This window comes from Artemia franciscana, chromosome 14, assembly GCF_032884065.1.
Source record: "Artemia franciscana chromosome 14, ASM3288406v1, whole genome shotgun sequence".
Classification (NCBI taxonomy): Eukaryota; Metazoa; Arthropoda; class Branchiopoda; order Anostraca; family Artemiidae; genus Artemia; species Artemia franciscana.
The window spans coordinates 39379190-39406308 of NC_088876.1; the positions used below are offsets into that span (position 1 = coordinate 39379190).

At 34.8% G+C, this 27119-nt stretch overlaps 1 protein-coding gene across 1 annotated transcript in view; it reads right to left on the minus strand.

Annotated features, from left to right (window-relative positions):
• Window positions 1–2661: 2661 nt before the first annotated feature.
• LOC136035698 (coatomer subunit alpha-like) overlaps window positions 2662–27119 on the minus strand; it is a 50223-nt gene continuing 25765 nt past the window's right edge. Inside the window, exons 4-8 of the mRNA XM_065717638.1 lie at window positions 22534–22766; window positions 14360–15830; window positions 7897–8174; window positions 5555–5690; window positions 2662–3831 (exon numbers count right to left, since the gene is read on the minus strand). Coding sequence (XP_065573710.1) covers window positions 2810–3831; window positions 5555–5690; window positions 7897–8174; window positions 14360–15830; window positions 22534–22766 — 3140 coding nt within the window. The 3' untranslated portion in view covers window positions 2662–2809. The remainder of the gene's footprint in view (window positions 3832–5554; window positions 5691–7896; window positions 8175–14359; window positions 15831–22533; window positions 22767–27119) is intronic.

The following is a 27119-nucleotide window of genomic DNA, read 5'->3' on the forward strand; positions in this document are numbered from 1 at the left end:
TTCAAATTTTTTATTATTTTTTCTCCCTCCCCTGTAAAGCAAGAAAATTTCGACTTACGCCCTTCTTGCAAAACGCCACGGTAATTACCTACATCTTTCATATTATTTTAGATTTTTCTACAACCCTTTCAGGGTGCAACATAGGAAAGAAAAATCAGCACGTCTTGCACAATTTTTTCTTTATCACTACTAGGAAGCCAGTTTGAATCTTAATGTTGCCTAGGTCGGACGAACTATTGCCCAGAAATTTTTTAACAAGCCAAAACAAAATCTATTTTGCCTGACAGAACCTTTCAGAGCAACATTACTTATTACCCAATCAAAGTTTATGTTTTAGAGGTCAATAGGCCACAATTCGTTACTTTCTGAATATAAAAACTCTCAGAGTAAAGTAGTACCACGGTTAATCAAGCCCCGACATGCCTAATCCGGTTTAATATTTATATTAAACCGTACAATTAAATGTTCTGATAAATTACAAAGCCAGTTATTTCAACGCTTTGCTAATTATAAAAAAAAAAACAATAAAAAAAATACAGTACAATATTTAAATGGAAATCTAATATATTGTATTGGTGAGGGTACAGTAAACAAAAATAAAGCTCTTTTTCTTCATCTATGGCACTACACAGTGCAGGGTTGGCACATTGGTGGTAATCTTACAGTGCTACGGATCGTTACTTTTCATTTATAACCCAAAATAGACGCTAATGGGTAAACAATGAAAAAAATAGATACAACAATCAATCTTTATTCATTTTCAATGATTTATTATTTTTAATTATTTATAACTTTTATTCATTTTCTAGTTTTGATCAAGTTTTATTTATTCTACTATATGTTTCCATCTCAATTGTTTGATGTCCTTCTTGACTTATAGAGCGGTTCTACTGTATTTTTTTGTAAAAATCTTTACACGAGTTTAAACTTGATTTTTTTACCTATAATTTTTAGTACAGTAGGAATAATATAAGCGTGTAAAGAGTGAAGAGGTGCTATAGAGAGAGAGAGAGAGTCTTGATGTCGGTGGTTATTTGATTTGGAACGAGGTCAGTGGCATAATTTTGTAAGTTCAGCCAGAGCCAACCCAGCTTAAACAGGTACCTGTAGAACTACTGGGGAGGGTCAATAAGAAGGGTGTGCGAAAGCACAGGGTGGCTAACCCCCAGCCCCCCGTTACACTTCCTGGCTGAAGGGCCATGAAACGAAGATCGGCACCCTCGGTAGGGATTGTTCTATACCTTTCTATAAAGGGAATTTGACTTAGCCTTTTGAGCAGTTTTGTCTAACCTCCCTCCAAAATTGTTCACCCATGAAGAAAAAATTATACAAACACTTCCAAAAAAACACGTGGGCATTCTGAACGCAATACAACACAGTAAATTTTTATGAGAAACTTATTTGTGGTGACCTTATACCAAATATGAATATGGTATATACAGAATCATTATAGCATAGGTAGTATCTTTGTGTGTGCTGAAATTTTGAATTCTGGAAATTTTCTGGTATTTGAATACTGGTATCAATATTTCAAATATATTAATATATTTTTCAAATAGGATTGTTAAATATCTTTCAAATAGGTTTCACATCGATTTTTAAGGTTAAATTTTCAATTTCAAAATCTGAAAAACAGCACATAAGTGGTAACCATACTTTTCGATATTTTGAGAAATATTGGTCTAAAACATTATTTTTAATTAGGATAGTAAATTGAAAATCAGTTTGGCTGACTATGATTATAAATATTTCTGTAAAACAAAATATAAATTAATTATTAAAAACAATATTAAATTTTACAAAAAAATAATATTGCTATAGAAAATCGTGTTTTTAGGAGGAGGAGGGGGCTACCCTTAATCCTGCTACAAAATTTATTCTAGAGCCTCAAAATAAAATTTACCCTCCCCATCATGTTGAAACCCAACTTCTCGAATTCTTGTACTAAGTACAATTTATATTATAATATTATATTTGCTTATATTATATATATTATTATAATATAATATATTTTATATTATTACTATATTATATACCAGATTTATGGCAAGATTTCTATCGCCTAATTTCAGTCATTGGTTTTTGTCAACTTTTGTTTTCCTCTCTCTCTCTCTTTTTGTAATAAATGTTTCAAATAATAAGTGGTTAATTGTTTAATATTACAATGTTCTAATGGTTTAATGTTTCAAACTTTCTTTCCCCCTCCTTTACCGGTCACAGAGTCTTTTTGGGGATTTGTGACTGTGTTTACAGGGTAATTTTGGTTGATTCTCTGGTTGGAATATATCTATCAGTCGCATCATGAACGTGCCGCGAGTTTTTAACCCATTTTCATGACTATGCTAAATACCGCTCGTGAAGCTAAAGTTTGAGGAGTCAATTGATGGATTTGACGAACTAACAGCGAAGGGATATGTAAGGGATATGTAACACTAAAAAAATCTTGCCTGAATAATTGAAAAACAACTTTAACATTTTTCAAGTCAAATACAAGTCAATGCTCCCAGATTAAGAGGAACTTGGCCATGGTAGACTTGTCTTAATTCACGATTTAACATTGCCCTTTTATGGTCAAACATCCCCACTCGTTAGATCGTTATTTTACAAATGCCAAAAGTGTAAGGGGGCTGACCACTCTGACCCATTCTATTTTTCTTCTGATTTCAGCTTAGACAAAGACTTTAATTTTTCTAAGATCAATTTCCACAAAAAAAAAGAATAAAAAGATCCTGGATAAAGCAGTACCTCAACACCAAACTCAAGTAAGTCATTTAAAAACATATAACATTTAGAATGATGATGGAAAAATTCACCGAGACTGAATTTTCAATCCAGAACATTCTTTGCCAACTTCAGCCACATTACAAACTTTACAAACAATTCCCTTGAACCTAGGGCAATAACTGGCTTCACAAAGAGAACACTTAACCTCTGATTTTCCTTTATAAATAGGAGTATACGAGGCAGGACATATGGCGAAAGGGTTAAATTCATCATAGTCAACTTCGACACTATCGACTTCATTCTTCTCACACACTAAAAGTATTTTTCGAATTTGCGCGCCAACCTCTGGAGTGGGTCCAAGCTCAATCAGTCGCCTTGCAAAATTAGCAGCAGTTTTGAAATTATTGATTTTGTAAAATAAAGTAACAGCTGTACGCAGAGTTAGAATTTTGTGTGGTGGCTGAAGATCACAATGGGTGAAATAAGCAGCCAGTTCGCATACCCTCTTCTGTTCCTCCTGGGTAGCTTTGGGTAGTTCCTTTCTATGCATTTCCATTTGACAACCTAAAATATATTCACGGCATAGCCAAAGGATTTCATTTGCTAAACTTGCCTCTTGTTTTGTGTCCACAATAAGCAGCGGAATAGACAGTAGCAAGCTGCGGAACTGTTCTACGGCTTCCAAGAATTTACCTAGGCTTGTTAATTTGTAGCAGACCTTTAACCTTTCTTGCAAATCGACTATGCTTATTGCGACAGCAGGCTTAGGGGTTGCTCCTTTTCTAGATGGGTAAGCAACCATAGAAGGAGTAGATGGCATGGCAGGAAAGGAAACTTTGGACCTAGAAAATGTACTCATAAACAAAGGTTTTAAAGGTTCAAAATTCACAATTCCAACTTGATTGTGAAGAAGTCGGAAAGCAGACTCGAATGAGCCAGCCAGTATGTGTTCAGCTGGTAACTGTGAATTGTTCACCCACGTCTGTGTAATGGAAGTTCCTCGAGCTGGAGCGGCGAAATAACCTTCAACGGTATGTAATGCTGGGCCAATGTCTACATCAACCGGGATATCTATGTCTTCATCGACATCCCATCCAGTGCCTTCGTCTGGAATAAAATATAAACATATACATATTGAAATATAAATATATATATATATATATATATATAAATGTATATATATATATATATATATATATATATATATATATATATATATATATATATAATGTATATATATATATATATATATATATATATATATATATATATATATATATATATATATATATACATAGGATGTAAAACACTAAATATCGTCTGTGGGCTACAGCTGGACAGATCCTCAGCAAGTAATTTCTACATTTTATAGGGAAGAAAAGTTTTAATTTACCCTTTATCCCCCCCCCGTCCCTAATTCTAGAGTCAACAAATGAAAAAAAATGAAAGTTGGTCAGGTGGAAGGATGTGAAATACTAAATACTGTCTGTTGGCAACAACTGGACAGATCCTCAGCAGTTAATTTCTATATTTTATAGGAAAGAAGGGTTTTAATTTACCCTTTACCCCCCTCACTACTTCTAGAGTGAACAAATGAAAAAAACTGATAGTCGGCCAGGTGAAAAGATGTGAAATACTAAATATCATCTGTGGGCTGCAGCTGGACAGATCCTCAGCAGTTAATTTCTACATTTTATAGAGAAGATTTACCCTTTACTCCCTCTCCCCTCTCTACTTCTATAGTGAACAAATGGAAAAAAACGGATAGTCGGTCAGGCGGAAGGATGTAAAATACTAAATATCGTCTGTGGGCTGCAGCTGGACAGATCCTCAGCAGTTAATTTTTACATTTTATAGGAAAGAAAGTTTTTAGTTTACCAGTTATCCCGCCTCCCTACTTCTAGAGTGAACAATTGAAAAAAAACCTGATAGTCAGTCAGTCAGGTGAAAAGATGTGAATTACTAAATATCGTCTGTGGGCTGCAGCTAGACAGATTCTCAGCAGTTAATTTCTACATTTTATAGGGAAGAAAGCTTTTACTTCACCCTTTACCTCCCCCCCCCCCCTTCCCCTCTCTACTTCTAGACTGAAGAAATGAAAAAAAATGATAGTCGGTCATATGGAAGGATGTGAAATACTAAATATTAGTATTTAGAGGGCTACAGGGTTACAGCCACTGTAACAGCCCTGAAATACTATATATCGGGCTACAGCTGAACAGATCTTCAGCAGATACAAGTTGATCTTCAGCATATAACTTAGAGGAGCTCAAATTTCTTTTATAGATGCGCTTTAGCTTACAACCCAATTGAAATCACAACCCCCAAGATCTTGAGGCAATTAGATACTCGTCGCGTTCAAAGAAGCAAAGTCCCGACCGTCGCAGATTGACGGATGCCCCAGCTTATACAGACCTAAAAATTAAAAAGAACCAAAATTCTTTCATTTACCCATTCAAGATTGAAGCCTACTAGAAATCGCTTTCCTAAAGATTTTTCGCCAACCAGAAATTCAGTCATAATGATAAAAATAACACAAATTAGAAAATTAAAATAAATCTCCCAAAAATATAGGATTCCAGAAATGGTAATTCAATAATAAAAACCGACCTCTCGCAAAATCTGGCTGCAATACCACTTACCACTGGCTTACCACTAAAAGTTTCATTCTAATTGGAACTACTATCTTTTATATTTTCAGCCAATCAGAAATTCAGAGTCATAATGATAAAAATAACACAAATTAGAAAAATTTAAATAAATCCCCTGAAAATATAGGATTCCAGAACTAATGGCTTTTACTAATCAAAATCGTTCATTATTGTAATACCTGGTTCAAGAGCATCCTGAAATTCTGTAATCTCAGCCTCATCTCCCACTCCAATAGCATCACTATCCCATCCACCTGCAGCAGGCACTTCTTCCATATCTTCAGCTACTAAAGCTGCATTAAGTTGACTCCTTCCCTACAATCATTAGACTGTGTTAACTAAAAGAATAAATAAACTTATTGGGTGTTGCAAGGCACCCAATTATTTAGCAGATAAATGTCCCCTTTTTCCTTTTCGAAATTTTCTTTTGATTACATGGCAGACTACCTTTAATTACACAGCTGAACCATCTATAGCTTTTTTGAGTAGCTAAAAACCCACATTTTCACTGTAAAAGTATGAGCAGAGCTGAGCCATCTGTACCCCCCCAAAACTTTGTTTTGAAGAATTTGCAGTCGTTTAAAAAAAAACGAGTGCTCTCGTGTAGCTATTACATTTAACACATATTGAATAGTAGCCAGTCAGTACGTTGAGTAGTGTTGATGAGTCGTATTGTCTCTTAACTTGTGTGGGTCTTAGAAAGGTATATGTGACATTTTTCATCTAATGAAATTTCCTAACCCCCCCCCCCACCCTTTAAAATCCAGGATTTTCACTGCAAAAGTATGAGCAAAGGTGAGTCATTTGTACTCCCCCGAGCTTTGCTTCGAAGAATTTGCACTGACATTTTTCATCTAACGAAATTTCCTTACCCCCCCCACCCTTTAAAATCCAGCATTTTCACTGCAAAAGTATTAGCAAAGGTGAGTCATCTGTACTCCCCCGAACTTTGTTTTGAAGGATTTGCACTCGTTAAAAAAAAAACGAGCGCACACGTGTAGCTATTACATTTAATAGAAATTTACATATTGAATTATAGCCAGTCAGAACGTAGAGTAATATCGATGAGTCATACTGTCTCTTAACTTGTGTGGCTCTTAAAAAGGTATAATGTAACATTTTTCATCTAATGAAATTTCCACACCTCCCCCCCTTTTAAAATTTTTGTGTACACTTGAATTCTAACTAAAATCCAGCATTTTCACTGCAAAAGTATTAGCAAAGGTGAGTCATCTGTACTCCCCCGAACTATGTTTTGAAGGATTTGCACTCGTTAAAAAAAACGAGCGCACACGTGTAGCTATTACATTTAATAGAAATTCACATATTGAATTATAGCCAGTCAGAACGTAGAGTAATATCGATGAGTCATACTGTCTCTTAACTTGTGTGGCTCTTAAAAAGGTATAATGTAACATTTTTCATCTAATGAAATTTCCATACCCCCCCCCCCCTTTAAAATTTTTGTGTACACTTGAATTCTAAATAAAATCCAGCATTTTCACTGCAAAAATATGAGTAAAGCTGAGTCATCTATAGCTTTGGTTATATCATTAAAATCAAGCATCTTCACTGCACTCCTTTTCATAGATATTCACACCGAATAGTAATTAGACTCGAACTTCATATAATCTTCTACCAATTAGCTTTTTGGCACGTCATTTAAAAATTCGTGCTCACTCCCTATTGGTCGAAGCTACGAGCATTGAAACTTGTAAGCATTGGATAGTCTTAATTTTATGCTAAAACTCGAAGAGGCCATAATATCTTTTTTTATTTATCACTGCTTACTTTTACCCTATTTTCTGGTCAGGGTGGTTGATACTTTAACATTAAAATTTGGTGTAATTAAGCAGCATTAGACTTGATGTTTTAGTTTGGTATTCTTCGGCAGGAAGAATAACAAGGAGCTATCGTATCGGAATTTAAGGAGTTTCGTCTCTAGGTAAAATTTCTGATTGGCTACACTCACGTATGCACACTCCTACTCCATGCCGACTTCCTGGCGAGGCAGTCAAAGGTAGTTTAAAGTTATGTCAAAATACTCTATTAGCTATTGAGAGCAATAAAAAAATCGAGATTTCCCAGGCAGTTTCAGGCTATATGTACTAGCGCTTATTTACAGCCTAGGACTATTTTCAATTGAACAGTAGGGAAGCCTTCATGTAGTTTGCTACTTTTTTTTCTAAAACTCCCATTATAACTAAAAATGAAAATAGAGAAGAAATGAAAATATAATAATAAATAAAATTTCTAATTAAAACGGTAAACATTGAAAAAAATATATACATACTAACAAAAAGTTGGAATATTTCAGCTTCACATCCGGAAGCCGTGTGAAAAATGGAGAAAAGACAAAAGATAGAAGAAACAACTAATATACAAAAGAAAAAAACAAACAAGGAAAAAGAAAAAAAGAAAACAAACAAAAAAAGAAAATAAGGAATTCACATCTAATAAACTACAGTGTAATACAGCTAAAAAAAAGAGAAAAAAGGAAGCCAGAATAAATGTTAAAAACCTTTGTGGCAATGGTTGCTTCAAAGAATCCTCGCGACATCGACAACATAGGCCAGTTTTCAGTCATTGGTTGGATTGGAGGCATTGGTACAAGCAACTTAGCCTCTGGATTTGGCACAGGCAATTTTTCGGCATCAATTTTGTGCAATAGATGTGCTGCTTCTTCCTCCAAACCATGAGTCCTGGCGGTGTGGTAGGCTAAAACGTTCTGCCCAGTTTGTTCAAGAATCTTTACACGTTCTCTAACATCACCCAGCAAAAGCGCGCTTTGAAATTGACCTAAGAATAAAGACAATATGTTTAATGAAAGTACTTTAAAAGCTGAAGCGATAATACTAGAAAACACTAATATAATTATATAACAACTTTCCTTTTGATTTGTACAGATTAATGGGAATATAAAATTAAATAAATAGAAGTATCCTCCGTGGGAGAAAGTGCTGGCATACTTCTTCTGCGGCACTTTCTTCCACAGAGGATACTTCTAACTATATATTATTCGTTGGTTTATCGATATATCTCCTACGGCTGCCTCCTATGGAGCAGCAACTTCATATCCAACTCATAAAACTTCATTAGCAACTTCATTATCCAACTATAGAAGAGTGCAAATTCTACAAAATAAAGCTTTGAGAACAATAGGTAGATATGTCCAGAATGTGCATGACACCTGTGCTTGCTTTACGTCGCTGAAGCTCCTTAATGTCGGTCAGATAAGAGATTACCAGACTCCTGTATTTGTGTTTCAGTGTATGAATGGCCTAGCCCCGGATGTCTTTAATAGTTTTTACCAACAAATAGTGATCTGCATAATTATGGAACAAGGGATAGTGATGATAAAGTTGTGGATTTACGTCATGGTACCAGGTCTTCATTCTCAATGAAACATCTGGGTCCAAGTGTATGGAATGAACTACCAGTGAGCATTAGGGCGGCGGAACACATACCTCAGATTAAAAAGAAATTAAACGATTATTTTTGGGGGATAAATGTTGAATTTTATTATGAGTGGTAGGGTGATAGGGAAGGAAGGGTGGGTTCGGGAGGTAAGGGTGGGCTAGGGAGCTAAGGGTGGGCAGGGGGGTAAGGTGGGGTTGGGAGGAAGGAAAGAGGGGGGAAGTGGGTATTAATGAGTAAGAGAGATTGGCTTTGTTATTATAGGTAAGTAGATATGTGGACTTTTGCGCGAGTACAAACCCTCATAGGTTTTCCCCAGCGTGAAAGTGTTGTATTTTATTTATTTATTTGTGAATGTTCGAATAAAAACTTGAACTTTAACAAATTTAACTAAGTAAACAAAAGCAAAAAGAAGGGAAAGGAATGAGCACACATAACAAAAAAAAAAGAAAGGAATAAGCACACGTAACGGTGTAAACTGGAGACACAATTAATTAGGCTGGAAACACAATTCAGTATAATAATTAATTATTAAGTAATACAACTAATTATACACAATTAAATATACGAATTCAGGAGGAATTTCAGAGGTCTTCTTCCTACGTCCAAGTCAAGTGTAGGCTATTCTTTTTATTAGAATAGCCTAGTTAAATAGCTATTCTAATTATTAGAAATCTAGTGTAGGCTAGTCTATGGCAAATTAGAATAATTAGACACAGAGATTAGCTTCAACTGAAAAACGCACGCTAGTTTTAATCATAGCTGAAAAGTATACAATGGCTCAATGGAAATTATTAAACAGTTTTGAGCTCCTGTTGTGCCAAAGCGGCTTCGTGCAGCAATGATACGCACATTATTTTTAAATAATCTGAATTATCGCGCTGCTGTTGTGCTCAAGCGGCTTTGTGCAGCAATGAGATGCACATTATTTTTTAACAATATGAACTATCGCGCTGTTAATGTGCTCAAGCAGCTTTTTACAGCAATGATATGTACATTATTTTTAAATAATGTGAATTATCGCGCTGCTGCTGTGCTCAATCGGCTTTGTGCAGCAATGAGATGTACATTATTTTTAAATAATGTGAATTATCGCGCTGCTGTTGTGCTCAAGCGGCTTTGTGCAGAAATGAAATGCGCATTATTTTTAAATAATGTGAAATGTTGCGCTGCTGTTGTGCTCAAGCGGCTTTGTGCAGCAATGAGATGCACATTATTTTTAAATAATGTAAAATATCGCGCTGCTGTTGTGCTCAAGCGGCTTTGTGCAGCAATGAGATGCACATTATTTTTAAATAATGTGAATTATCGCGCTGTTGTTGTGCTCAAGCGGCTTTGTGCAGAAATGAAATGCGCATCATTTCTAAATAATGTGAAATATCGCGCTGCTGTTGTGCTCAAGCAGCTTTGTGCCGCAATGAGATGCACATTATTTTTAAATAATGTGAAATATCGCGCTGCTGTTGTGCTCAAGCGGCTTTGTGCAGCAATGAGATGCACATTATTTTTAAATAATGTGAAATATCGCGCTGCTGTTGTGCTCAAGCGGCTTTGTGCAGCAATGAGATACATATTATTTTTAAATAATGTGAATTATCGCGCTGCTGTTGTGCTCAAGCGGCTTTGTGCAGTAATGAAATGCGCATAATTTTTAAATAATGTGAAATATCGCGCTGCTGTTGTGCTCAAGCGGTTTTGTGCAGCAATGAGATGCATATTATTTTTAAATAATGTGAAATATCGCGCTGCTGTTGTGCTCAAGCGGCTTTGTGCAGCAATGAGATGCACATTATTTTTAAATTATGTGAAATATCGCGCTGCTGTTGTGCTCAAGCGGCTTTGTGCAGAAATGAGATGCACATTATTTTTAATTAATGTGAACTTCGCGCTGCTGTTGTGCTCAAGCGGCTTTTTGCAGCAATGAGATGCACATTATTTTCAAATAATGTGAAATATCGCGCTGCTGTTGTGCTCAAGCGGCTTTGTGCAGCAATGAGATGCACATTATTTTTAAATAATGTGAATTATCGCGCTGCTGTTGTGCTCAAGCGGCTTTATGCAGCAATGAGATGCACATTATTTTCAAATAATGTGAATATCGCGCTGCTGTTGTGCTCAAGCGGCTTTGTGCAGCAATGAAATGCGCACTACTTTTAAATAATTTGAATTATCACGCTGCTGTTGTCCTCAAGCAGCTTTGTGCAGCAATGAGCTGTTATTATTTTTAAATTTAGTGAAGTGATATCAAATTAAATAAAACATTGTTAAGTAACTTAGAACAAACGTTTTCAGCAAAAGATACAACAAGGAAAAATATTTTAAAAGGGTAAGCCATAAACATATAAAGTAGATTTTCAATTTTGAGACATGACAGCAAAGTTTCTCCATAGATTTTATTGGATTCATTCATAGAGTGCATAACTTCAAAAAAGATAATCCAAATGACAGCAGTTTTTTTCTATACTTACACTGCAACGACAGCAAAATTTCGCCTGGATAAAAAAAAGATATTCCGAGAAAAATATATAAAAACAAAGAAAAAAGAACAGAAAAAATACACTCTGGATGAAAGCAAAGTTCTTTTAGCATATTTCATCTGCAATGACATCAAAGTTTCACCTGCATTAAAAAATATACTCCCAAAACAAAATTTAAAAAAAAGAAGAAACTATTAAAAAAAAAGATACTTGAAAAAAAGATGCTCTGGATCACTGTAGAGACATATAAACAGTACGATCATCTCCTATCTCAACCATTAGACAAAGTCGGACCGGGATGGTCCTCTCCCCCGAAAACATATAACCAATAGAAACATAAGCGACATTAGATTTTTGCATCGGTATTAACAGCCTGGAGAACAGGAAAAGAAATAAGACGAACCGATTGTCTAGGAGATAAGGAGGAATAAAATACGATGAAGAGATAAAAAAAAGAAAATAATTGGTAGGGCTGTATAAATGCAAAAAGTAAAGATAATATTGGTTTGAGAATGGAAAGAAACACTAAGAATGAATTTACAAGGATAACCAAGTTAAAAATAAGTTTTATTTGAACAATGCCATAACGTGATGACATTTGACTAGGAAATTTAGCGCTTCGCGCAGTTCCATAGTTTTATCAATTTTCGTTAAAGGGAAATTATGAGGTCTGCATGAAGGCAGACTCACAGATAAATTTAATTTAGTCACTTCCTTTTTTCATAAATGTTTATTGATATTGGGTTGATTTTTATTATCTGTAGTACTGAGAAGCTCATTAAGGAGATCCTCAAATACTAGTTTTTAAACAGCGTCTTTGCTAAAAAAAAGGAAACGAGGGGCCGACCCCCCCCCTTTGGCTCCAAACATGCCCTTGAAAAAACAAAGTTTGATTAGCGGCTGACAATAAACTTGGTAGCTCGAATGATAAAATAGTTTTAAATAATATTAACACAATTCTGAAACATTCCAAGCTTTATACCAAACTTGCAGGTAACCCGAAACTGGAAAGATAATGAAAAGAATCGTGAGGGTTAACTTCATGAGACATAAAAAATGCATTCTGATGAGAAGTTTTACTTAATTTGCAAGTTCGTGTCGGAATATTTACAACAATAATAACAACAAGTATTATTTTATATTCTTCTTATAATACAAGTACAATTCTTTTGATGTCCTTCAGTTTTCTGAAAACTCACTAAGAATTTGACAAAAAACAGTTCTTATAGGAGTTCACACTCCTATAAGGAGTATAGGAGTTATATCCTATAGGAGTTATACAGTCTCATTATAGGAGTTCACACTTTAATAGCTAGCTAAAGACTGTAATTTGAAATACTATGTTATAGGGATCATGTTTAGTGAAGTTCCCGGGATGAAAAGTCTGCAACAATATGGATTACTGCTACTACTGCTATCAACACACTGCGTCACCTAGAGGTTTCGTATTTTCTTGGATAGGGCTATTCCGCCTGTTGTTAGAAGGAAAACAAAGAAGACACATCAAGAGGGAAATAAAAGAGGAAAAATTCAAGGGAGTATTTCTCCTAGCCAAGAAGAAAAAAATTTTGACGCTCAAATGCGCAATATTATTATCTAAAACCATGGATTATTGTCAAACCTAAAAGATAATCTCTGCTAAAACTATTAGGTTACTCCTTTGTGGTAAAACATTTTGTGGCAAATTTCAAATAGTCCCGCCACTTCGTGGATCCCTCTTCTACTATTAATGAAATTCCCGCTATTTCCCTGTCGCAGTGTTGATCAGAAGTTAGCACCCATATCTGCTAAAATTTAATCCACCCTCCTCCTTTACAAATCTTGAATTCGCCACTAAGTAAAGTCATACCTCTGATATGGGAAAGTACCGAAGCCCTTCGTCTCCCCCTTGTTTCTGCTGTCGCAGTCACAAATAATTAAGGTTCGCACCATTTTCCAAAGTTCATCAAGGACCTGAGAAATATACAACGGATAGCTTAAACAAACGAAATGGGAGGAGCTTTCATGCGCACCTACACTGTAGGTGACAGAAATTTTTTAGGATGATCGTACTCTTTATATTTTTAAACACTGCTCTGGATGAAAGCAATTCTTTGTTGCCGTAGGTTTTATCTGCAACGATAGCGAAACTTCACAGACATTAAAAAACACACTCCCCCCCAAAAAATAGAATAATACAAAAAAGGAAAAAAAATTGATACTTGAAAAAAGAAACTCCAGATGAAAGTCCTTTTGTAAATATACATTTAATGCATCTATATATACATTTTATACATATGTAACAACAGCAGAATGTCAGCTGCATGAAAAAAGACATTCCCCAAAAAAATTACAAAAAAGAAGACAGCATTAACAAAGAAAAATAGAAAAAAAACGATACTCCAGATGAAAGTATTTTTTTTGTACATTTATCTGTAACAACAGCAGCATTTCAGCTGCATTAAAAACAGGTCTTTTAGGGTTTTATAAAAAAATCCCTTTAGATTAAAAAAAAAAAGATAAAATCACCTTGATAATCTTAAGACAATTAAGACAATAATAGACAATATTCAGAAAGAAAAATGAAAAAAAGCTACTTAAGATGAAAGTAATTTTTTTTACATTTTATATGCAATAACAGCAGCATTTCACTTGCATTAAAAACAGGTTTTTTAGGGTTTTATACAAGAAACCCCTTCAAATTTTTAAAAAGAAAGATAAAATTACCTTCATAATCTTTAAGCTTCTCAGCAACCAAGCGATTATATTATATTATTTTACTATAACAACAATAGAATAATACAAAAAAAGAAAAAAAATTGATACTTGAAAAAAGATACTCCAGATGAAAGTCATTTTTTAAATATACATTTTATCTGCAACAACAGCCGAATTTCACCTGCATTAAACAAGATATTCCCCACAAAAAAATTACAAAGAAACGAAAACAGTATTAAGAAAGAAAAATAGAAAAAAAAGATACTCCAGATGAAAGTAATTTTTTTGTACATTTTATCTGCAACAGCAGCATTTCACCAGCATTAAAAACAGGTTTTTTAGGGTTTTATACAAAAAATCCCTTCAAATTTCTAAAAAGAAAGATAAAATTACCTTGATAATCTTTAAGCTTCTCAGCAACCAAGCTCATTTTCTTCAGCTTGTCCAATTGACCAGTAACAAAATATAAATGGGACAATTTTGAGAAGTTCTTGGTTCGTCTATAGCACTCAGCAGCCACCTCATGGTTTCCTTGTCCCTTAGCAACCTCAGCCAATTTTTCCCAACAAGCTTTATTGTTGAGAACCATTGCGGCCTCCTTTGCCACTTGAATTTGAGAGCATTCAATAGCCAAAGCAAAGCGTGTTTTCTCATCACTCACAAAATGCAGTGCCACTTCTGGATACCCCTTCTTATGTAAATATGATATAATTGACTGGCCAACAAGTTTGGCGTTACGAACCATCTGCAAAACATCTTCATACTTCCGTTGAACAAGAGCTAGTTTTAATTTATATTCAGTTGGGTCAATGGTCAAAATTCTCGGTTTACATTCGCGATCAAGACAGTAGATTGTCTTTCCAATTACTCTTGTTAAATAGACGGGTAACTCAATTGTACGAATCGTGCCAGAATCCCCATTAGTCAAACAGTACTTAATATGATTCGATGTTGTATATATAAAAACTCCAGAATCGTCCCACGCGCCTGATTTCAATTTAGAATTGTCATGAATTTGACAAATTGTGTCTAGTTTCTTATCACAAATGACTATGTTGTGTTTAGCCATTAGTGCTACAAGATTCATATCAGATGACCAAACAACATAGCGACATTTTGCAAGTTTAACAGTGGCAATGACCTTTCTTTGCTGGATATCATGGAGGCTTACACCTTCAAGATCACGGACTAAAAGCATCCCTGGATTGGCTGGATAAATTTCTTCTGGACTTAGCGAGGAAATCGATACTTTTTTAGATGTTTCATTTTTCTCTGTTTTGATGATGATGCCTTGGCTACGATCCAAAACGGCAAAGCGGTTACGAGCGACCCAATACGCAGTCAACCCTTGCGATCTTTTTGATTCAATAGGTTCTGGAGGATTTTGGCTATCTCCTTCTCTTGGAATAGTATATAAATCGTATGATGAATTCTCCATACTGTCTCGAGTTGAAACTAGTATAGCATTTTCCGATTGGTTAAATGACAAGGACGTTGGATTAGTACGCCCCACTTTTACTTGCATTATCCCAACGTCTTTATCAGTTGTAAAGTCCAATCTTCTCAACAGCTTATCTTTGATGTAATAAAGGAGATTACCATGAACTGTATAAGCAGGCCTTTCTTTTTCCAACTTGAAAATCAGCATTCCTGAATCGTGACCAGCAGCGAAGAGGTTCAGTGTTGGATGAGCTGCCATTACCCAAAAGCGATCTGTATCACGACGAAATGTTTTAAGACATGTTCGCTTCTGCAAGTCCCATACTCGAATAGATCGATCTTCAGAGTTGGATATAATTAAATCTTGACGAGGGTGAAAGAGACAACAGGAGACGTTATTGTAGTGACCACGGCAAGTATCAACCTAAAAAAAAATAGATTAGAGGTCTTTTCCTCAGACAAAGCAGATTATACACTCAAAATCTGGATTGCAGATAAGCCGTTGCTCCGACACTCTAGATCCATGATTCCCAACGTGGGGTGCAGGTTACACTGATGGTGAATGGTACTATTTTGGCGGATCATGGGCAGGACATGTACTCTTTGGCTAACCATACTTTAGAGTCTTAAAAAAAAAAAAAATATATATTCTTCTAAAGACACTCTAAAAAAACACAATATATATATATATATATATATATATATATATATATATATATATATATATATATATATATATATATCTATATATATAAAAATAAGTTGTCTGTGTGTGGATCTGTGGATCAGGTGACGTCACCTGAAAAAACTGGATCAGGTGACGTCAAAACTGAAAAAACTAAAAAAAGGCAAAAACTACAAAAAAAACTAAAAACTAATAAAAAAAATAAAAAAGCTAAAAAACTAAAAAAACTAAAAACAGGCAAAAACTACAAAAAAAACTAAAAACTAATAAAAAAGCTAAAAAAAACTAAAAAAACTAAAAAAAGGCAAAAACTACAAAAAAACTAAAAACTAATAAAAAAAATAAAAAAGCTAAAAAACTAAAAAAACTAAAAAAAGGTAAAAAACTAAAAAAACTAAAAACTAAAAAAAAACTAAAAAAAAGGAAAAAACTGAAAAATAAGCTAAAATAAAGGTAAAAACCAATAAAAAACTAAAAAAAAAAACTGAAAAAACTAAAAAAAGGCAAAAACTACAAAAAAAACTAAAAACTAATAAAAAAAATAAAAAAGCTAAAAAACTAAAAAAACTAAAAAAACTAAAAAAAGGTAAAAAACTAAAAAAAATAAAAAATAAAAAAAAACTAAAAAAAAGGAAAAAACTGAAAAATAAGCTAAAATAAAGGTAAAAACCAATAAAAAACTAAAAAGAAAAAAAGGAAAAGACTAAAAAAAATTTTCATCTAAAAAAACTAAAAAAAACTAAAAAAGGTAAAAACTAAAAGAACTAAAAAAGAAAAAAATAAATGACGACACTCAAAGAGAAAGCGACCAGGACAAAAGGAATGTTCGATTAGCAATCAACAAAGCACCGGGACACAGGGAGTATAAATGACGACCAGGACATAAGTAAAAAAAAAAACTAACTAAACTAAAAAGAAGGTAAAAACTACAAAAAAACTAAAAAGAAAAAAACTAAAAAAAGGCAAAAACTACAAAAAATACTAAAAACTAATAAAAAAGCTAAAAAACTAAAAAAACTAAAAAAAGGCAAAAACTACAAAAAAAACTAAAAACTAATAAAAAAAAAATAAAAAAGCTAAAAAACTAAAAAAACTAAAAAAAGGTAAAAAACTAAAAAAACTAAAAACTAAAAAAAACTAAAAAAAAGGAAAAAACTGAAAAAACTAAAAAAGGCAAAAACTACAAAAAAAAACTAAAAACTAATAAAAAAAAGTAAAAAAGCTAAAAAACTAAAAAAAATAAAAAAAATAAAAAAAGGTAAAAAACTAAAAAAACTAAAAAATAAAAAAAAAACTAAAAAAAAGGAAAAAACTGAAAAATAAGCTAAAATAAAGGTAAAAACCAATAAAAAACTAAAAAGAAAAAAAGGAAAAAACTAAAAAAAAATTTTCATCTAAAAAACTAAAAAAGGTAAAAACTAAAAGAACTAAAAAAGAAAAAAATAAATGACGACACTCAAAGAGAAAGCGACCAGGACAAAAGGAATGTTCGATTAGCAATCAACAAAGCACCGGGACACAGGGAGTATAAATGACGACCAGGACATAAGTAAAAAAAAACAACTAACAAAACTAAAAAGAAGCTAAAAACTACAAAAAAACTAAAAAGAAAAAAAAACTAAAAACTAATAAAAAAACTAAAAAATCTAAAAATCTAAATAAACTAAAAAAGAAAAAAAAGGCAAAAAATAAAGGAGAAAAACAAAACTAAAAAACGAATGTATATACAGACCGGGACACCGGGATACAAATAACGACCGGGACACAGGGAATATAAATGACGACCGGGACACAAGGACACAACTATAACGGGGACACCGGGGGAAACAGGGGGATATAAATGACGACCGGGACACCGGGACAGGGAATGGTCGATTAGCAATCACCATCAACAAAGCTCAAGGGCAATCATTAGAATCATGAGGTATAGATCTGAATACAGATTGTTTTCCCATGGACCATTATATGTTGCATGTTCAAGAGTCGGTAAACCTGACAATCTATTTATATGCAAAGACAATGGGACAGCAAAGAATGTTGTATATTCGCAAGTTTTACGTAGTTAAAACCATATATATATATATATATATATATATATATATATATATATATATATATATATATATATATATATATATATATATATATATATATATATATATATATATATATATATATATATATATGGTTTTAACTACGTAAAACTTATAGAATCATGAGGTATAGATCTGAATACAGATTGTTTTCCCATGGACCATTATATGTTGCATGTTCAAGAGTCGGTAAACCTGACAATCTATTTATATGCAAAGACAATGGGACAGCAAAGAATGTTGTATATTCGCAAGTTTTACGTAGTTAAAACCATATATATATATATATATATATATATATATATATATATATATATATATATATATATATATATATATATATATATATATATATATATATATATATATATATATATATATATGTATATATATATATATCTATCTATATTCACAGGTGGGACATAGGGACACAACTACAATGGCGCGTAACTATTATGGCGCATAACGACTTACGCGCGCGGGGGGGGTTGGGGTGGGGGCGCGAAGCGCCCCCACCAACTAGGTGTTGGGGTGGCGCGAAGCGCCACCCCAACAGCTAGTATATATATATAAATAAGTTGTCTGTGTGTGTGTGTGTGTGTGTCGAGTGACGTCATGTTTGTGTGTCGACTGACGTCATGTTTGTTGACTGACAAAATTACAGACCGGGACATCGGGACACAAATGACGACCGGGACACAAATGACGACCGGGACACCGGGACATAGGGAATATAAACGACGACCGGGACACTCAAAGAGAAAGCGACCGGGACACAAGGAATGTTCGATTAGCAATCACCATCAACAAAGCACCGGGACACAAATGACGACCGGGACACAGGGAATATAAATGACGACCATGACATAAGTAAAAAAAAACTAAAAAAAAAGGTAAAAACTAAAAAAAAACTAAAAAGAAAAAAAAATAAAAACTAATAAAAAAAACTAAAAAAGCTAAAAAACTAAAAAAAAACTAAAAAAGAAAAAAAAATAAAAAAAGGAAAAAAACTGAAAAATAAAGGAGAAAAACAAAACTAAAAAAAATAAAAATAAAAAAAACTAAAAAGGTAAAAACTACAAAAAAAACTAAAAAGAAAAAAAAAACTAAAAAAACTAAAAAAAAAGTAAAAACCCCCAAAAAAAACTAAAATGGAAAAACGGGGGGAAAAACACAAAAATTTATTTCATCATATACCAATTCAAAAACGAAAGTACATACAGACCGGGACACAGGGAATATAAATGACGACCGGGACACAGGGACACAACTACAGCAGGGACGCCGGGGGCACAGGGGGATATATAAATGACGACGGGAACACAGGGAATGTTCGATTAGCAATCACCATCAACAAAGCTCAAGGGCAATCATTAGAATCATGAGGTATAACTAAAAAAACTAGAAAAAAGGTAAAAAACTAAAAACTAAAAAAAAGACCAATTCAAAAACGAATGTATATACAGACCGGGACACCAATGACGACCGGGACACAAGGAATATAAATGACGACCAGGACACTCAAAGAAAAATTACAGACTGGGACACCGGGACACAAATGACGACCGGGACACAGGGAATATAAATTACGACCGGGACACAGGGACACAACTACATCGGGGACGCCGGGGGGCACAGGGGGATATATAAATGACGACGGCGACACAGGGAATCGTCGATTAGCAATCACCATCAACAAAGCTCGAGGGCAATCATTAGAATCATGAGGTATAGATCTGAATACGGATTGTTTTCCCATGGACAGTTATATGTTGAATGTTCAAGAGTAGTTAAACCTGACAATCTATTTATATGCACAGACAATGGGACAGCGAAGAATGTTGTATATTCGCAAGTTTTATGTAGTTAAAAACACACATATATATATATATATATATATATATATATATATATATATATATATATATATATATATATATATATATATATATATATATATATATATATATATACATATATATTCACAGGTGGGACACAAGGACACAACTACAATGGCTCGTAACTAATATGGCGCGTAACGACTTACGCGCGCGGGGGGGGCTTGGGGGGCGCGAAGCGCCCCCACCAACTAAGTGTTGGGGTGGCGCGAAGCGCCACCCCAACAGCTAGTATATATATATCGACCAGCCCTCTACAACGGCCGCTGATCTCCAAAGACAAGCAGACTGTCTCAACGAGGCCACAAAACATTTTGGCATGCAAATTAACGCCAAAAAAACGAAAGCTATGGTCACGTCACGCAAAAAACAAGCAGCTACTTCTTCCATAATGATTGACGACCAGCCAGTTGAAATGGCCGACCAATTTGTCTACCTGGGTAGTCTGCTCACAGCGGACAATTGTCATACCTCCGACATCAAACGCCGCCTAGCTCTTGCTAGCTCCAGTTTTAAAAGGCTCACAAATATCTGGAAATGCCGAAACCTGTCGAACCAGCTGAAAGTTCAACTTTTCAACAGCCTGATTGTGCCAATTGCTATATATGGGTGTGAGATCTGGACCCTGAAAATCGAAAATGAGCGCAACCTACTTGCATTCGAGATGAGATGTCTCCGTCGCATCGCAGGAATCACCTACACTGAACATGTGACCAATGAGGAGGTGCGAAGACGGCTGAAGTCCCCCGACACAATCCTAAATAAAATCAAACGACAACAACTGCGATGGCTCGGGCATGTCAAGAGAATGGACCACGACCGTCTACCAAAAATCTCCCTCGAAGGACCATAGACGGATCTCGACCACGAGGAAGACCTCACAAGGGGTGGGTTGAAAACTTTGACCGAAAGCGCATCGTAAAGTTGACTCGAACTGCACACGATAGAACAACGTACCGAGCCCTAGTTCATGCCCTGTCAAAAGAAGTGGCCCCAAAACGTCCCGCAAGGATGGACGGGACTTAAGTAAGTAAGTAAGTACATTTGGCCTACTTCAATTCTAGCTGAGGTGTTAAACTCATTCTTCATATGTAATTTCTCCCCTAAGAAATTATGTCAATCTTTCACTAAACCGTAGTATTCTTCCATTGCTCTTAAATTCGTTAAAACATTATTCTATACAAAAGCGCACCAACAAATGGTCTAGCAAATTCCAAGCGCTAACCCCCAGTTACCTGCATTTAGAGAAAATTTGAAGTTATTGTTCTTTCTTGCAAAAATTTTTTTCATGGATTTTTTTTTTTGTTTTCGAATGAAGGACTCAACAGAGTAAACGTCTTTAAAACTCCAGAGAGTTCATAGTATGAAATAAACACAGGAGTAAGTTTTTGAAAAATATACTTTGTTTTTGGATACTGGATTAATTCCTGGATGTTCACAGAATATTTAATTTCTTAGCCCATAAATTTTTTCTAACAAACTTATTTCATTTTCGTACAAGAAGAAGTGCGTTTTCTTGGTTCGAATACGACATATAAATATGTTTTTGATATGTTGTTGACAATTTACTTTTTAATCCCTCCCCTGAACAAAAATCCTGGGTACAACCTTGGATGTGAGATCCCAAATATCCAGCAAACAATAGCAAATTCTATTAGTATTTCACATGCAATAGTAAATAGTTCTTATCACGAAAGGTCGTGCATGGCATATTCATACTCTGAGACGGGTATGGCGAGGATTACGACATATGATTTACTGTGCAAGAACAGAGAAACAGAGTTGACTGGTAAAAATTTTTTTGTGGTAAAGGCAAGGCTCACGGTAAATGGTTTTCAGTGAAAGAACAGAGAAACAGAGAGTTAAATTGTAAAAAATGTTTATGGTAATGGCGAGGAATGCGATACATGGCTTACGGAGCAAGAACAGATAAACCGATTTTACACGTATAAAAAATGTTTATGGTAAAGGCAAAGAATACGATAGATGGTTTAAGATGCAAGAACAACAGAGAGTTAACTTGTAAAAAACATTTATGGTGATGGCAATGAACGCGGTATATAGTTTACGGTGCAAGAACAGAAAAAAGAGCGTATTTGTAAGAAAAGTTAATTATAATGGCAAGAATGTAAGTTTAATCACAGAGAGATGAGAGTTAAGTATAAAAATGTCGAATCCAGAACTCTTGTTCTTTTCTAATGTTCAAAATCTAATATTAAAGGAAAAAAACAGGCTTTGCAGTCTTTTTACTGAATAAAAATATGACATACAAAACAACGAGTGGACAAAAAGGCGGGGCTACTTAGTTTCTCTTTCAGCTAAGGAATAACATTATCGGCTGAAAAAGTGACGACTGACGTCAAAAAATTAAAAAATGGCTCCTAGAGGGCAGTTTTTACCAAGGAAGTATGAAACGATAATTTATCTTTCTCTTTTTGGTTCAATGCTCACCTCCCAGGCTTTAGTCTCGTTCATCCTCCACAGCTTTACAATACGGTCATCAGCACCAGAGATAATCAAGGGCAAACTAGGATGGAAAGCAGCCCAATTTACACCACGATCATGGCCTTCAAGAAGATATTTGACAGCTACATCAGCTTGTCCAAACAAGTCTGGAGCAGCAGGGTTTCTCAGATGCTCGTCCATACCTCCCATTGATGGAGCTATGTTTTTCTTCCTCAAGCCTAAAATTTATACAGTCATTTAATAAAAAATGTATTGGGTTCATTAACTGCAGATGACTCGTAACCAAAAAATTGTATCTGCAATCTACAATATGATCATGGCCTTCAAGAAAGTGATTGACAGCTAAGAGCAAAAGTATTCGTCAGATGTTCGACTATTCTTCCCATTAATGGAGCTGTTTTTCTTCCTAAAACCAAAATTTTAAATACTTTAATGGATTAGGTTCGTTAATTATAGTTACTGTTGTTATGTAAAAATTGTGTGTACAATTTACAACACGGTTATGGCCCTCTAACAGGTGTACTTGACACGTTTCTCCGATTCTCGTTCATTCCTCCCAATGATAGAGTTATTCTTTTCTTGGTCAAACCTAAAATCTACACGGTAGTTAAATTGTAATTTAATAGGACTATTAATTGTAGTTGACTCTTGTTATCTACAAGTTGTACATACAGTTGCATTATCTACACAGTTGCATTATCTACAGTTGCATTGTTATCTACAAGTCATACAGTTGCATTATCTACACAGTTGCATTATCTACAGTTGCATTGTTATCTACAAGTTGCATAATTTACAGCACAACTATGGCCTTCATGAAGGTACTTCATAGCTACATTAGCTTGCCCTAACAGGTCAGAAGCAACAGCGTTTCTTAAATCGTTCATTGTTCCCATCAATGGAGCTGCAATTTTTTCTTCCTTAGAGGAGCTGCAATTATAAAAGGCATTGATCAGGCCTAATTTGGAGTCTGGCATGTGTGTTGCTAGCCTCCTCAACAAAGGTGACCAGCAGAAGTTAGAAACAGTTCAGAGACGGGCTACGAAAGCAATCGAGGGATGCAAATACTTAAACTACTCATCCCGTCTGAAGGAACTGAAACTCCCCACTCTTGTCTACAGACGTAAAAGGGGTGATATTATTATGACGCATAAGCTCCTGAATTATAACTCTCCATTAAATAAGCTATTTAAACTTGACCAGTCTGCCAGAACTAGGGGGCATAGTCGGAAACTATATCAGAAGAGAGCTGCCACTAGACTATGCAATAACTTCTTCACTTACAGAATAGTGAGTTTGTGGAATTCTCTCACCGAAGAAGCGGTCACTACCCCCAGTACTGCTGCCTTTAAAAGAGCCGTTGATGGAGAATGGTCATCAAAGCCATGGCGAACTGAGTGGGATGCCGTTGAGACGTCCAACAACCGTCATCACTAACCAGCGATTCTACAGGATTTAATCCTTATTTCGCTGGACAATGCGATTTAAGGTAATTTAAGGTTAAACTTGTTACAGTGATGGAATTGTTCTGTAGTAGGTTTGTTAATTGCAGAAAGCAGTGGTTATCTATTAATTTTATGCACAGTTTTAAACGCAATCATAGCCTTAAAGAAGAAACCTGACAGCTACTTGTCCAAACAGGTTTGCAGCAGCAGCAGCAGCAGTTCAAAAAATTTTCGTCCACTTCTCTTGTCGTTGGAACTAGGCTTTTCTTCCCCAAAAATTAAATCTACATAGTCATTCAATTATAATACCATACGATCATCAGTTGAAACTGACTGTTGTTATCTCAAATTGAATACGTAATTTACACCAAGATCATAATCTCAAAGAAGGTACTTGACAGACACATCAGCTTGACATAAAAGAGGCTTGGAGCAGCAGCTATTCTTAAATTGCAGAACCCTTAAACGCTTGGAAAGCTATACTTGTTTAGTGTATTATGTTTAACAACTAATATTGTAGTAATAGGACATACGAAAGAGTCTCACAAATTTAGAAGGAAAACATAAATCTATTTTTGTGTATCGTAATGATAAAATAAAATCCACGATAATTCTGCGAAAATGTGCACGTGTTCCATTATCACTTGTGTAATGTTTTAGCTTACTGATGTGGCTAAATTTGATTTTTTTTTTTTACTTTTTAGAAAATGGCCTCATTTCCTACCTTAACCGCAGCAATGTTATCCTCGTACATAGCACCAATCACTTTAAAACGTTTATTGGGTATACCCTAGTGATAGGACCTTCGCTAAAAGCTCTTCCGTTCACTAAATCAAACGCTTGCTGATAATCTATAAGGCTAAGGACAAACAGGGTGTGATGATTCACACACTTAAATTATTAGTCTCAGAGTGAAAACTTGGTCGACACATCCTTTATCATTTCTAAAACCGCGCTGTTCTCCTCCAATCACTTCGTCTATAGCATCTCCCAGTCTAAAAAGTACCATATTACTAAGTAATTTGCTACCTAAAGTGACCAGGCTAATGCCTTGATAATTACCATGCTCACTCTTACTACCTTTCTTATACAGAAGCTTAATTAGAGTTTTCACAAAATCGCTAGTTACTTCCCTTTTTTGAAAAATTATATTTTGTCTACATCATCTCTAAGACTAAAAAGTATCATCAAATTAAGTAATTGCTTCCTAGAAAACTGCTAGATACTTTTTCAAAAATCATATTCATAATACTCAGTAACTAATCTCAAACTTCACAACGACCATATTAAAAAAACACTCATTCTCCACACTATCAGGATCAGGCCTTCATCATTTTTAACCCTTTTAAACCTCGAATTCCTTCTCTCAAAATAAATCATGTTTCACTTCCAAGGTGTCACAAAACGTTCTGCCCTTATTACTCTTCCATTATTACTAATTGTGGCTATATTTTACTACAATGTCGTCTCGCTGCATCTTCTAGATCTTCAGCAATTTTATCCATCCATTCATATTTTAATGCTTTCTCTAATTTCCTTGCATCTGGCACGTACGCAGCGGGGAGGGGGGGGGGGGGGCTTCGGGCCAGCCCCCTCCCCCCGAAATTGTGTGAAATGTTTAATTTCCCCATGGTTTCTGGATTTCAGGAAAAAGTAGAACATTTATTAAGAATCTAGATACATGTGTGAACCTTTTTTGGGATTTTACAGCATGCAATTATCTGGTCAAGTCACTGTCCAATTATTAACCCATTTTCTGTCTAGTTTTTTACCATGTAATTGGTGATTGTATTGTTATTATTATTATTTTTTTGTAAAAGGAGTCTGCTTTCCAAATCAAAACAGAATTATCCTTGATATTAGGGCGTTTATCTCCCCTTTTAAGGATAAAATACATCTTTTAATGGATTAATTTTTAAAACTATCATTTTTCATTAACATCTATGTATTCGAAATAGAAGAACTACCCCCCACAGCACCCATATTGCACTGTTAGCCCTAAAATTTTCCTTTCAGTGGGGTATAATAGATCGATCACTGGTTCTAAATCGCTATGAACATAACCTGAGCCTAAAAATACTTTTGAGGCTTCAGTCTTCTTCCCCTTATCCGCTACAATACTACAGATTAATGCTAATCTGTATTTTCAGATATACGTACTCCTTGCATTTATTTAGTTACTAAATAAAAAAGTGCTACTTTATATACATACATACATACATACATATATTTATTTCCCATCAAAAGAAACAGATGGAGTATAAGATAATAAAGCAAAAAAAACAAAAAAAACTCACTACAAAAGAATACACAACACACAAGAAAAATAAAGAACAAATGGGTATCTAACTACAAAAAACAAAACCTATTGCCTCAAAATAATTGCCCAAGGATGAGTAACAATATTAGAGTTATATCTAGCGATCTGGGCTAATATTGCTTCATTAGGGTCGATAATCCCATACCGACTTGTCACAATACGGTTACTTGTCCATGGTGGAAGCCGTAAGAGGTACTTTGCATATTTATAATATGTAGACCGCAATTCTTTCTTATCTTCCTTTTGGAAAATCCTCCAAAAAGGACTTAGATACAGATAATGGGGTAGTGCCATTGCATTATATAGATGGGCCAAAATCCGCCGATCAAACTGACGCTTATAAACTACAACACGGCTATACGCTAAAGAGATCCGCTTCTGCAGATGACTCTGCAAAAGATGACGTGTTTCAAGCATAGACCGACCAATAGGGATCCCCAAATAAACTATGTGTCCGGCAAGCCGAACAGTAGCACCACCCAGCCTAACATCAACAGCAGACCCTTGCTTAGCATTAAACAACAACACATCTGATTTCTTTTCGTTAAACTGAAGGCCAATTTTTCCATATTCTACTTGAAACTGGATAAAATTCTCCTCTAAACCGCGAAGGAGGCGGCTCAAATTAAGTACATCGTCTGCATAGCTTATTAACGATAGATCAATTCCTCTCAGAATGTATGTCAGATTTGACTTAGATTGCGGTTTAACGATGCTGTTATTAAATGCGGTAGGTGATGTCAATGCACCCTGCCTTACACCTTTTTCAACGGGGAGTACCGGGATGTTTGTCAGGTTTGGTGTTA